Raw genomic sequence first — 14,610 nt, forward strand, 5'->3', positions numbered from 1 at the left:
TCAATCATGAAGGAAAGAAGGCCTGAGTATGATGCCTATCTCTGTAGGGACATTCTGAACTGAGTGTGAGATGCTGCACATGATGCCACAGCTGGTAGGATTTTAACAAAGACAGCAAACACAAAGGGTGAACAGCTCTCCCTGAGAGCTCAGTGTGAACACCCAACTCTTTTCCCTTCTGTGCAGAGCAGTCTCCAATCCAAAACCTTGTCCTTTTATTTATGACTTTCCAGATATGAATCTGGTCAGGAAAGGAAGGGCGTCACCTGCATCTTGATCATCTACTCCTCACTTACCTTCCTCATAAAAGACACACCAGGAAATGGCTGTGATTTTGTCTGTGGTTTCTGAATCCTTAGTGACCTGGCATCACAACACCATGACCTCATACCCTTGAACACTTTCATGCAATGCAATCCATATCATAAAGTCTGCTACATTGGCATAATTTTCCAATCTTTAAAAAAACAGGTTTTGGAAGTGAAGTCCCGGCTATCATATGTCCCTCATTCCCTTGTGTACCTACAGGACCTAGGTCTCACATATTCCAGAAAATTCAGTTGATCAAGAAGTGACTAAATGGTCCCTAAAATGAAGCCTAACTTTATCTTTGTCTGTCTCTGTCTCTGTGTCTGTCTCTGTGTCTGTATCTCTGTGCCTGTCGCTCTGTCTCTGTCTCTCTGTCTCTGTCTCTCTTTCTCTCTTTCTCTCTGTCTCTCTGTCTCTGTCTCTGTCTCTGTCTCTGTCTCTCTCTCTCTCTCTCTCTCTCTCTCTCTCTCTCTCTCTCTCTCTCTCTCTGGGTCTGGTTCTGGTTCTGGGTGTCTGACCAGGAAAGCAGGCTGACCTCAAATTCACGTAATTCCATATGCTTCAGCCTCCTGAGTATTTGAATCACCACTACACCTGGTTTCCCAGTTAACAGTTTAAAACACCTTATATTTTGGCTACTTCTCATGTAAGAACTAGGATCCTTATCTTTATACTTATACTGAATTTGTGTATTCTCACTATAGTTTTAGATAATTTTCTTTTCTCATCTACCTCTGACCATCAAACACACTGGCAAGTACCTCTTCATAGACTCTAACTATCCTACTTCTTCCTAGTACAGCCTCTGTGTCTGAACTTCACAGACCCCTTAAAGTTCTCACAGCTTTCATTCTCTGTTCTTTCTGCAGCAGTGAGCTGTAGGCTATTGCCCTCTTAGAGTTTTTTCACTGTCTCACATCTGTCAAATATATGAAACCTCTCAACAGCTACCTGGAATTAGCTCAACCGTCTCTCTAGGACCCTCTCTGCCTAGTCTGTACTCTCCTCTTCATCCTTACTTTGCTTTTATCCCTCTTTCTAAAACCCCTCCTTCAAAACATTTTTGAGAACTCCACTTTCAGCCTTGCAGTGATTGGGCATGCCCTTAATCCCAGATCTTGGAAGGAAGAGTCAGAGGTATTTCTGAGTGTCAGGTCAGGCTGCTCTATAATGAGTTCTCAGACAGAGAGAGCTACAGAGAGAAACTTTGTTCTGAAAACAAAAAGAAGATAATAATATAACTAGTGCTGGAGAATCATGTATTCCTCTTACTGAACTGATTCACTTAAACATTTGTTTTAAATATTTTTTCATAACAGTAAAATTTGACATGTAACTGAGATAATCACCATAGAATGAAAGATTCTTGCCACATAATACAGAATACAGAATACAGAATACAGAATACGGAATACGGAATACGGAATACGGAATACAGAATACAGAATACAGAATACAGAATACAGAATACAGAATACAGAATACAGAATACAGTATTACAGAGTGGAATAATGGTGAACAAGAGTATCTTGCTATAAGCCAGTTTGCAGCTTGTATAATAGGAAACCATGTTTCCACATATCTCTGCTACACCCAGGACATGCTGGTCCATGAGTTTGGAAGCCCTGACTGGATCTTTCAAAGGTACCTTCCTCTTCTTGTCACTGGCTAAAGCTTGCCCCTCAGTAATTTCATCATTTCTTATAGAAATCCTAATTTTCCTTCAAGATCCAATGTGAAGGGAATTAAACTATAGCAAGGACATATTAAAGACACACAATGCATGTATTTTATTTACAAACAATAAGCCTATATTGGGTAAGATTTGAGTTATTCTAACTTATTTCCCAGACTTATGCCCCTTGTTACTTGCTGCTTTTCCTGGCCTGGTTCTCATGTTCGATCTCCTCTCCTGAAGGCATCCTCTACTCTCTGCCCCCCTTTTTTTCTTCATGGTCCTATATCTGACCTCAAATCTGATGACTCAAAATCCATCTCTCTCTATTCCATCTCATTAATTGCCTGTTGCCAGTTTTATTTGACCAACAGTTTTAAATTGGGGAGGAAGGTATAGATAGCATCACTAAGTCTACTTGAGGATTTTCTTGTTGGGGGCAGATGCATCTCGGAGCCAGTATTTATCATCTAAATACATAGCACAACCATACCAATCCACCATAATCAAGAACAAAAGTCCTGAAATGACTAGCCCTGGATGAAAATCAAATCTCCCTTCCCCAGTCCCAACAAAAGTTGATACCTTCTTTTCTTTCCTTTGAGACTTTTCTTCTAAGTAAAACACAGTGTTAAAGACTTATTGTCACTGACATCTCACATGGACATACACTGAAATGAAAATGCTTAGTGGTTAAGGCAGGTTTAGCCAATCACTATGTCCTGAGCTCAATTCCTAAACTGAAAATTTTGAGAAGCTAGGGTGGATGAGAAGTTAGTTAGGGCATCTGTTAGGGGATGAGGCTTCCTTGTACTTTACAGGAGCTTGGCATTCCTCACATGTTGACAGAGAGCACTCATTACCTCACAGGATACATGATGGCCTCATGTTAGATATGACTAGAAACCTCAAAACAACTTTATTTTGGAGGAGAGCATTAGGGCTAGAAAGCTGTGGGCCAAGTGAGGAGGATGGAAATGTGAGGAAAGGGGGGCAGGAGGGGGGATGGGAGATAGATAGGAAGGGATGGAGAGAAAAGGGGAAGCTCGATGGATTAATTAGGAGGCAGTTGAAGGAACAAGCCCAACAAATGTCTGGAGGGTTACCCATTCCAGACCCAGCAGTATGGGGGGGGGGTAAAGTTTATGTGCCTCAGGCAATTTTCAATCCTGTAGGGGAGATTCAGGTACTGGATGGAATTAACTCAGGGACACCTCAGTTAGCATCCGAGGGTTAGCCATTGATAATCTGCTGCTGCTGCTCCTGTTCTGTGGCTCCCAAGAGGATCCCCTGCTTGAAGAGCATGTTCTTAGATTGAGTACCATGTTAAGAAATCATGTGGAAAAAGGAGTCAGGAGACTGAACATAAAGGGCAGGCAGGGTTTTTTTGTTTTTGTTTTCCAGAGTATCTGAGAAGAGCTCATGCTAAGTAAACATGCCTTTTTTACAGACTAAGAACACTTTCAAAGCTAGGAGGAGGACAGAGGAAGGGAGGGACTATGTGCATGAGCAGTAGACTAAGGTGCTCTTTGCAGACAGGTTTGGCACTTTGCTGTTAGGTTGTGTCTTAAGAGTTCAAAGTGGGTGCAGAGCACTGCTGTGTCCATAGTGATTGCATAAGCCATGCGTTTGTTTTGGGACCATTTGCTGGAGTTTAATATAGCTGGGCAAGTTGGTTCAAGTCTCTTCAAGAACAGTTAAGGACTATTAGCTATAAAGCCATCTCCCTATTCCACTCCCCAGCCTCCCACTTCAGACTTTGCAATGCTTGGAGGAGTAACATATGGCATCCATATGTATTTCTGCCTGTCTTAGAAATCACTCTGTAGACCAGGCTGCTTTAAAACTAAAAGACCTGTCTGCATCTGCAACCCAAATAAGAATATTAAAGGCACATGTCACTATATCGAGGTTGTCCAGCTATTTTGAACCAATTTTAATTAAACACTTGCATGAAGGAATCCAGTCAATACACTATTTCTAAAGCCAAGTTGGGTTCTTGGATTTGTTTTTTGTCCTATTCTTCTTTGTATCCCAGAATAGCCTCAAATTCCTTTTATAGCCAAGTTGAGTCTGAACTTCAGACCCTACAGCCTCCATCTCCTGAGTGCTGAGATTAAAGTCATGTGCCAATACATCCAGATTAAATGCTTCTTCTCTTTAAAAGACAAATATTTATGTGTCACCATGTGAGACTTTGAGCCATGGAAGAGAAGATTGGAGAGATGGGATCAGACTGAGTTTGAATGTGGGTAGTAGCACATGTGCAGTGGTAAGAAACAGCTCTAGAGTTGATCTCTACTTCCTCCAGGGATCTGATGATCTAAGTCATCTGATCAGCTTGCCTGGCAACATTTTTTAATCCACTGAGGCATCTTATCAGACCAAAATTAACAAATGTTAACAAGAAATAAATGTAAGAACAGAAATTCACTCTAGTGTTCCGTGTTTTTACATCTATTTATAATTCTCTCATAAAAATGTTAAAGTAATCAAGATAAATGTACATACTGAAAACTTCTGAGTACTTCTAACTCTGTTGTCATCTTGTCAGACATGTATTTCCAGTGGCCTGACATACAGCTCTATTTGGTGGCCATCTCAAAGCATGTTCTTACAAGTAAACTCTACATCCTGTCATCTCACACCACAGTTAAACTGCCTGCCTAACAAATAAACACATATACCCTCTGTTCCTCCCCAGTGGCTCCCTGTCTCTGTAAATGACAATACAGTTCAGCCACTTGCTCATCCTGATAATTTAGGTGTCATCCTTGATTCCTCTATTTTCCCATCACGTTCCATCAAAAAAAAATCCAGATTCTTATCCCTTGTAACCACCCTGCTGCAGCAGCCTTCCCTGTCATTCTACTCTAAGCTGTTATAAAAGCCCTATTGCTAGTCTCCTTGATTATATACTTGTCTCCTCCATAAGCATCGAGATGAGTTCAATTAAGAACATCCCTTGGGTTGCAAAGGTGTTACAGCAGGTAAAGACATCTGCTGCCAAGACAGACAACCTGGCTTTACTCCATGAATGCCATGTAGGAGAAAGATAGAACTGACTCCTTTAAACTTCCCTCTGACCTTCACATCTACATGTGTGACCACACACAATAAGTAATGTAAATGAAAATTAACTTTAGTGGCTACAGAGATTTCTTAGTAGGACCCAAGGTAGGATCTCTACCACCCACAGCAGTGGGTTCACAGAAGCCTGTCCTCCAGCTTTAGGGGACCTGACACCTTCTTCTGGCCTCCCTGACACCCACAGAACATGCATACACTCATACAATGTTCATACACTACCTATCACATGGCTGGAACTTTCTTACTTCCATGAAATCCTGTCAATTTATTTGGAGAGAGAGAGTTGGCCGCCTGATGATTTTCTGTGCCACAGAGCTATACAATTCCAAGAAACTTCCTACTTCCTCATTAGTGATGGATAATTTGTTACACTATATACAATGAGATCTGGCTGTTGACTAGTGCACACATCAAACTATTAATGATTTTCTTTAAATGAGTGGGACCTGGGTATGAGAACTCATGTTTATAATCCTAGTATTGTGCCAAGAAAATGTTAGTGATCTCCAAAAAACCAGACAGGAGCCAATCTGATGCAATTCACAGCAGGGTCTTTATTCTATTCGAGCTAGCCCAGGCCCTCCAAATGAACCGCAGTCATGAAGGAAGTTTTTGCTAATGGGGGATCCCCGAATGTCTATTAGAGCAAAGCTTTTTAGTAAGCAGCAAGCAGCAAATATGTGCGGGAGCATCTAAATGGAAAGCTATCATGGCCTTTAATATAATTGGATGTTGCTGGGAATCATACCATAAATTTAATTTTTGCTCCCCTCTGTATTGTTGGTCATTTGGCAAGGGGTAACTTTGTAATCTGGGGAGCAGATGTGTTGGAGGAATAATCTGGAGACACTGGTCTTGTTGAGCATTAGCCTTGAGACTGGATCTAGGACCAGGTTTTCTTATGGGGCAACTTGGAAACTAATGCTGGTACTTGCTTGTTAGTTTACTTGAGTTCAAACTTAGGTCACGTTTTTTAAAATGGAGTCTGAACTTAAAAGATGTGGTATTTCAGTAGCACTTGGAAGGCCAACAGAGGAGTGTTGCTAAATTCTGATCCCAGACTGGGATACAAATGAAGACTCAATTTTAAAACAGACAATGAAAATATCATGTTGCTGTAGACTAGAAAGCTAAACAATCCAGATGAAGAAGTGAAAATTGGGCCTGGAGAGAAGCTCAGCAGTTGAGAGCAGAGGCTCTTAAGTTAGTTAAGTTCCACAGGTCTTCAGTTTCATTCCCAGAAGTGACTTGGAAGCCCACAGCTGTCTGTAAGTTCAGTTCCAGAGAATCAGCCATTCACTTAGACACACTTCAGGAACAACACCTATATTCATAAAGTAATAAAAAACCAATTTTTAGAATCAGAAGTTTTAAAAATATTTTTTTCTAGCAGAATCTGAGATCATATCTCTCTTTGCATGGTATGGACATCTCTGAACTACTGACCTGGAAAAAATTTTTGCCTATCAGCTTTGATGATCAGATTAGAATGTTAACAACTGTCACTTTACTGATTAATCTATTTTTAATACACCATAGGTACCTAAATCATACAATTAAAATATATGCATCCCTAAAGTCTGAATACAATTATTATTTCATAATTAAAAGAAAAACAAATGAAGAGAAGATGGGGTTATGGCTAAGTCGGTGAAGGTCTTGTCATGCCAGCAAAGAAATTGAGCTAGGAAAACATGCTCCATTGTAAAAATAAAAATTAAAAATCCAGGCACATCCACAATCTGATAATATTCCTACTGGAGAGACAGAGACAGGAGGGTTTCTTGGGCTCATCAATCATCCAGTCTAGTTCAATAGTTTGCTCCAGGTTCATGGAGAGACATAATTTATCACCCTCATCATACTGTCCAGCAAGAACAGTAAGTAAATAAATACAGGTTAAAAATTTAAAGTAAAATGGAAATCTGGATAGATGGCTTAATGGTTACGAAGGTTTTCTACCCTTGCAGAGGATTCAAGTTCAGTGTCTAGCAAAGATGATGGATGGATAGCTAACAATCAAATCTACTCTGTCTTGAGGTGATCTGATGCCTTCTGGCCTCTCTAAGCACTGCACTTACATGTGCCCATACCAACTCCACAAACCATACATACATACACACAGAATACATAAACCGAAAATGTATTATAAAAATGTAAAGTACAAAGCAATTGAGGACAAAACCAAACACTGACTACTGACATCAACTCGTGCTAACACATGTCCACAGAGTGAATAAGGAGATAGTGGGGGAGACACACACACACACAGAGGGAGAGAGAGAGAGAGAGAGAGAGAGAGAGAGAGAGAGAGAGAGAGAGAGACAGATAGAGAGACAGAGAGAGAGAGACAGATAGAGAGAGAGACAGAGAGACAGAGAAACAGAGACAGAGAGACAGAAAGACAGAGAGAGACATAGAGAGAGGCAGGGGGTGCATATATATATATATATATATGTATATATATATATATATATATGTAAGCATAACAACCAAATAATATAAGTTCCACAATGCTTACAGGAACATCTTAAAGATAACTTCTTTGAATTGATATGGGTGAATGTCTAAATAATTACAGTCAATGTATGTCAATAGAAGAAGCAGAGATTCCTCATATATTAGAAGGACAATTACAGGAGCTGGTGTTCCTTAAAGTATGCAACAACAATGTAGCCATGCTGCAATTTAGGATCCTGAGCAAGACTCTGACACAGTTGGGAACAGGCATCCAGGACTTTATTCTCCACATCCTAAAAAAAACCAAACAAACAAACAAACAAAAAAACAAAAAACAAACAAACAAAAAATAGCAGTGAGAGAGAAATGAAAGGATGGGACTCTTAGTAACCAGATCTTTTCTCAGGGTAACTAAAGTTGTGTTTGGGAGTTGGAATGATATGTCCTCCATTGGCTCAGCTATTTAACATATGTTCCCTAGTTGGTGGCGATTTCTTGGGATGTTATGGGGAGGTTCAGCCTTGCTGGAAGACATATATCAGTGGGGTGAGATTGAAGGTATCACAGGCTTGCTTCACTTCTATTTTGCTCTCTTGTTTCATGCTTACAGTAAAGTCTTGTTCTCTCACCTTCTGCCATGCTTTTCTGCCATGATAAACTCTTAATCCTTTGGAACCATAAGCCCATATAAATTCTACATAGGTTGCCTTTCATTATGGTATTTTTATCACAGCATCAGAAATATAACTCATTCAGGCTGAGCCCATCATATGTGCACTAGGTCATCCAGCATGATTGCACATGCCTGCAATCCCAACACTAAGGAGGCTGGGGCAGGAAGATTAAGTTCCAGACTGGTCTGAGCTATAGAACAAAATCTTGCATTCCCAAACAAAATGAAACAAACCCAGTGGGTATCTGTTTTGCAAGGTGGAGCTTTCAAATAGCACTGTCTATCAAAGCCCTCAGTAAATGCCACAGGGAAGGAGTTAGCATCTTACCTTCATCTTATTCTTCCCATCCTGTAGAGCCTGGCCATAAGTTCCAGATTTTGGTGTTTCATTAGAGGTTTTCATGGAAACCACGATTACAATGACATCTAACCAACAAGATCATGTTGGAAACATATGAATGAAAACATTACTTTTAAAAGATTTATTAAACGTATCATTTCTTGTGTATGTGTATTTTTCCAACTTGTATATCTGTGCATCTCCTGTGTGCAATAACCTCAGAGGCCAAAAGAGGATCTCAGGCCCACATCAACTAGAGTCACACACAGTTCTAAGCTGTCATATGTGCTGATAACAGAAGCCAGGTTCTCTAGTCTCTTAACCATTACGCTATATTTATTTAGCCATGAAAACAGGAATTTCTATTATATGACATTGTAACACAATATAAAAGAGAGATCTTAGTTTGGTATTTATTCACTGAAAAAATATTAAAATTTCCTTGACTCATGTTTTCATAAAAGAATATTTTTTTCTTTATTAGATATTTTATTTATTTGCATTTCAAATGTTATCCCCTTTCCTCGTTTCACCCCTTTAAACCCACTATCCCATCCACCCTCTGCCTGCTCACCAACCGACCCACTCCTGATACCCTGTTCTGGCATTCCCCTACACTGGGACATTGATCCTCCACAGGACTAAGGGCCACTTCTCGAACTGATGTCCAACAAGGCCAGCCTCTGCTACATATGCAGTTGAAGCATTGGGTCCCTCCATGGGAAGCTTTGCTTGCGGTTTAGTCCCTGGGAGCTCTGGGATTACTGGTTAGTTCATAGTGTTATTCCTCTTAGGGTGCTAAAACCCCTTCATCTCCTTGGGTACTTTCTCTTGCTCCTTGAGTAGGGGCCCTGTGCTTCATCTAACAGATGACTATGAGCATCCACATCTGTATTTGCCAGGCACTGGTAAAGACTCACAGAAGACAGCTTTATCAGGCTCCTGTCAGCAAGCTTTTTTTTGGCATCTGCAGTAGTGTCTGGGTTTGGTGGTTGTTTATGAAATGGATCCCCAGGTAGGGCAGTTTCTGGATGGTCGTTCCTTCTGTCTCTGCCCCGAACTTTGTCTCTGTAACTCCTTCCATGGGTATTTTGTTCCCCCTTTTAAGAAGGACTGAAGTGTCCACACTTTGGTCTTCCTATTTCATGAATTTCGTATGGTTTGTGAATTGTATCTTGCATATCCTGATTTCTGGGCTAATATCCACTCATCAGTGAGTGCATATCATGTGTGTTCTTTTGTGATTTGTTTACCTCACTTAGGATCATATCCTCCAGATCCTTCCATTTGTCTAAGAATTTCATGAGTCCATTGTTTTTATTAGCTGAATAGTACTACATTGTGTAAATGTACCACATTTTCTGTATCCATTCCTCTGTTGAGAGACATCTGGGTTTTTTCCACCTTCTGGTTATTATAAATAAGGCTGCTATGAACATAGTGGACTCTGCAGGTCCTCACAGCCACAGGAATAGAACAGATCTAAGCACAGCTACCCAGCAGGCTGCAGAAACACAGCTAGTGTCACCCTGACCCTTTCCTGAAGACACAGACCTTATGTTCTCTCACTTATCTTGCACTCACTAATAAGTGGATATTGGCCCAAAAACTTAGAATACCCAAGATACAATTTGCAAAACTCTAGTAATCAAGAAGAAGGAAGACCAATGCATGGATACTTCATTCCTCCTTAGAATAGCGAACAAAATACCCATGGAAGGAGTTACAGAGACAAAGTTTGGAGCTGAAATGAAAAGATGGACCATCCAGAGACTGCCCTACCTGGGGATCCATCCCATAGTCAGTCACCAAAAGCAGATACTATTGCATAAGCCAGTAATATTTTGCTGAAAGGACCCTAATATAGCGGTCTGTAGTACAGCAATGCCAGTGGCTGGCAAATACAGAAGTGGATGCTCATAGTCATCTATTGGATGGAACACAGGGCCCCCAATGTAGGAGCTAGAAAAAGTGCCCAATAAGCTGAATGTGTCTGCAACCCTATAGGGTGAACAAAAATATGAACTAACCAGTACCCCCAGAGATGCATATGTAGCAGAAGATGGCCCAGTCAGCCATCATTGAGAAGAGAGGCCCCTTGGTCTTGCAAATTTTATATGCCCCAATACAGGGGCAGGCCTGCACCAAGAAATAAAATCGAGGTGGGTGGGTGAGCAGGGTGTGTGAAGGATATAGGCCAATCTTGGTATAGCATTTGAAATGTAAATTAGGAAAATAGCTAATAAAAATATTGAAAAAATATCAGTCTCAAACTATTTTGTTAAAATGGATACCAATATTCACTTAACTAATTTCAATGATCAGTTTCCAGGCTGCTCATAACCGACCTATGTACATGTGGTATGATGAACTGCTATCTACTTTTATGGTGGTAGCATAATTTTGTTGTTATTGGTGTTTTGTTATTGTTATCAGTTTTTCATATGGGGTATCATCCAATACTGTGGAGAAACTCACAAGAATCTTACTAGCAACTGAATAATCCACATTTGCCTTGAAATTGCAGGCATCTACCTCTTTCTGGGGTCATAGATTTGAGCCATCAGACTTGGCTTGTTTCCTTCTTCAGGGAACATTTCTCAGTGGCTTCCAGGACATTGAGCTCTCCTGACCTTCCTACACCCCACAGGCAGTTCCCTCACTGTCTCTGTCCTGGGCTGTGTTTTGGTTGGCCATTCCTTCTCAAGAAACTGAGGTGTCCCTACTCCTGGCATAGTCACTCCTGGGATGACTTCACCCTGTGACAGGACTTTAAGTAAGCCCCAGACCAGTAGATCTGAACTCGATGTCTCACCTGTGCAAACACCTCTGTAGCACTGGCCAGTTGTGTAAAAAGGGAATCAGATTGAATGATTTGTAAATTGGGGGTGCCATCACATGCCACATCCCAGTACACCACAGGTGGGACAATGGTTTCCTGTGTTCACTTAGCCTAGAATACACACCAGTGAGCCTGGCTTTAAAACACAGTGCTCTTCCCCCAGAAAATACAATGATCTGGTGATAGTGGTACCTTTTTCTGCAACCCTACATCTTGGAAAGCACAAGAGGAGCAAGATTCCAAGGTTACCTTTAGAACTTTGGACTTGGGGCACCTGTATTGGCAGCACTAAGAAGGCAGATGCTAGGGAATCACGGGATTTGAGGCTAGCCTGGACTACATAGTGAGATCCAGGAAAGCTGTGGCTACACAGTGAGACCTTGCCTTAAAATAAAATTGCAAATTTAAATAAAATAGAGAGAAAGTAAAAAAGGAATTCTATACTATATATCAAGATAAAGGACAACCCATGCTATATGAGACACTGTCTACAAAAACTAAGTTAGCCAGGCATATGATGTTAAACCCAACAATTTGGAAGTAGGAGATCAAGGGAATCCTTGGCTACACAGAGAATTCTAGGTTACCTCAGGCTATATGGAATTAAAGAAGACCATAGCCAAGTTGTAGTGTCACAAATGAGTAAAGACTTGCACTACCAAGCATAATGTTCTGAGTTCAATCCCTGGGATCCATATGTGATAATGAAAGAATTGACTCAAGAGAAATGTTCTCTGATTCTTTCATGTGTTGAAATGTGTCACACATGCACAAACACACACACACACACACACACACACACACACACACAAACAGGGAGAGAGAGAGAGAGAGAGAGAGAGAGAGAGAGAGAGAGAGAGAGAGAGAATGTCTCAGTTGTGCTCACCCTCCAAGCTACCCAACCTTGGTAAAAAACTTCACTTTCAAATTGTTTCAACCAAAAAACTGTGGTATCATCTCTCCCCCTTCACCTCTCAGTCCATATCTAAACCCTTGTTGCCACTCTCAAATGTGTTAAAGTCCCACCACTTAACCACACTTCATGTTACCAAACACCTGTCACTGTACAGCTCTGAGTTACTTGCATCTCTGGAGTTTAAGGTCTGAAGTGTCCCCTTGCAGCTCCTGTGACATCTACAATCTTTTCTTAACACAGCAACTACAACAGAAATGAGGACACTTGTGGGACAAGACAGACATGTTCTCATACCTTTAATCCATCAATCCTGACACTATACAGTCTCTCTCTTCCCTTTCTTTAGTTCCTGGAATGTACCTGGCCCTTATTCCTTTTCAGCTATCATAGGAGGAAAAAGTAAATCAACTGCCTAGCAACAGGGGTAAATCCAGGGATTCTCCAGGACCAACAGGCCACTAAGCTTAATGTTATATGGGGAATCTCCTTGAGAAGATTTTTGAAGAGAATGAACCTTCACAGCTAATAAGCCCGAGTCTATCAAGAAACATGAGAAAACACCTGTTGTCCCTGTTGACAAGCATCAGACTTCTTTGTGATCTCATTCGACTGTCCCTCAATCCCTTTAATTTTAATGAGGTCTTCTCTCCAGAGATCACAGCCACAGCTTTGTTTCAGTGATCAATGGAAGGGCCTGCATGGCCATGTATTGTCACAGATAGAACAACACTTACATTTTATTATAATTTTAACTGTACATGACCTAGTCTCATGTAGCTTTGGCTGACCTTCCATTCAAGGTGAAGAACAGGCAGGCCTCAAATTTATAGAGATCCTCCTGCCTCTGCCTCCTGAGTGCTGAGGAATTACTTTCCTAAACTAGCTCTATTCAGGCTCTAACTACCACCATGGCCTTAGAACAATTATTTAAAATGTAAAGCAGGCACATTCTGCTACCCATCTCCTCACAAGTTCCAGGTCCAATTCTGAGTTCTTACACTAGTCTTAAAAGCCCCAGCAGGTGTGTCCAGTCTCTCTCCTCTTGATCCCTCTGCTCCCTCTATGACTCATTTGGACACATATGGTCATGGTCTTTCCATTTGCTGTTCCTTTGACTACACATCCATATGGTATCTTCCCTCATCCACTTCAGCTCTGCTCAGTTTTCATTCTTGCGTGAATCCTGCCCTAATTTGTTCAGAAGAAGCACAAGCTTACACCTCAGGCTCAATCTTCTTCCAGGCTTTATGTTGGTTTTGACATGTTTCCCTACTTCTTTATATGTTTCCCCTCCTTTCTTTTCCTCCTATGATAGGTGAAAAGGTATAAGGCCCAGGCACATTTCAGGAACTGTACAAAGGGAGGAGAGCTACTGTATAGAATCAGGATTTATGGATTAAAGTTCCAGAAGGATGAAGACCACTTAATGCTCAGGTGTAGTAGATGCTATGAAGTAACTGTGTGAAGGATATGCAGGTGCCCAGTAGATCTCTATTCAGATGTGAAGGAATGAAAGCCTGAGTGAGCTGCCCTGAGGGAGCTCTGCATGGACAAGATGACCTGTGAAACACTGCAGGCTGATGTCTCAGCTGCTAGGATTTTAATAAAGACAACATATACAGCTCTTCCTGAGGGCTCAGAAAAGGCATATGGACCCCTTCCCTTCATTGTAGAGCACCCTCAAATACCAATTCCTGGCCCTTCCAGCTTTGGCTTTGCAGATATGAATCCACAACAGGAGGGGAGTTGCCTGCCATGTGCCAATATATTCCTTACTCACCTACTTGAATCTTGATCACTGGATGTTGTGGGACTGATTCTGACTCAGGGTCCAGAGCCACAGGCAACTCGGCATCACAACACCAAGACAGAAGACAGACAGAAAGGATCCACAGGGAGCAAGGTAACACCATCTTAGCTCAGTGACATCAATGAGTGCTTGTGTCCCTGACTGGCAATCAGGGTACCTTGCAGAGTTTGAGGTGACCACGCCCCTTCAGGGCAGGTGCCACAGCCTGAGCATTCCCTGAAGCAAAACCAACTTGACTGGTATGTATTTTGTTCTTAGAACAGACTGGAAAGCTGCTCTTCTGTCCTCTAAGGACTTTATATGATGCTTCCATTTTATAAGTAAAGATTTCAATATGGCTATTTTAGGGTCCTGAAGGAATTGAACTGTGCCTCTTTCTCTCATATGTGTCTCAGCACAGAAGAGCTGTCTAAATGATTTTTGCTCTTATTTATTTATTTTGTACCCCTCTAAATAGAAGAACTATAATTTTGCCCCAGGACGAATACCCCTTTC

The 14,610-nt window shown here is 41.2% G+C and overlaps 1 protein-coding gene across 1 annotated transcript; it reads right to left on the bottom strand.

Annotated features, from left to right (window-relative positions):
- Nucleotides 1-6,118: 6,118 nt before the first annotated feature.
- Gm12887 (predicted gene 12887) lies at nt 6,119-14,240 on the bottom strand. The gene is made up of 4 exons (NM_001099309.1): nt 14,086-14,240; nt 8,536-8,633; nt 7,712-7,827; nt 6,119-6,398 (listed from the first exon to the last, which is right to left on the bottom strand). The coding sequence occupies exons 1-4, from the start codon at nt 14,216-14,218 to the stop codon at nt 6,386-6,388; spliced, it is 360 nt and encodes a 119-aa protein (NP_001092779.1). The 5' UTR covers nt 14,219-14,240; the 3' UTR covers nt 6,119-6,385.
- Between the last annotated feature and the right edge of the window lie 370 nt (nt 14,241-14,610).

This window comes from Mus musculus, chromosome 4 (assembly GCF_000001635.26).
Source record: "Mus musculus strain C57BL/6J chromosome 4, GRCm38.p6 C57BL/6J".
NCBI lineage: Eukaryota > Metazoa > Chordata > Mammalia > Rodentia > Muridae > Mus > Mus musculus.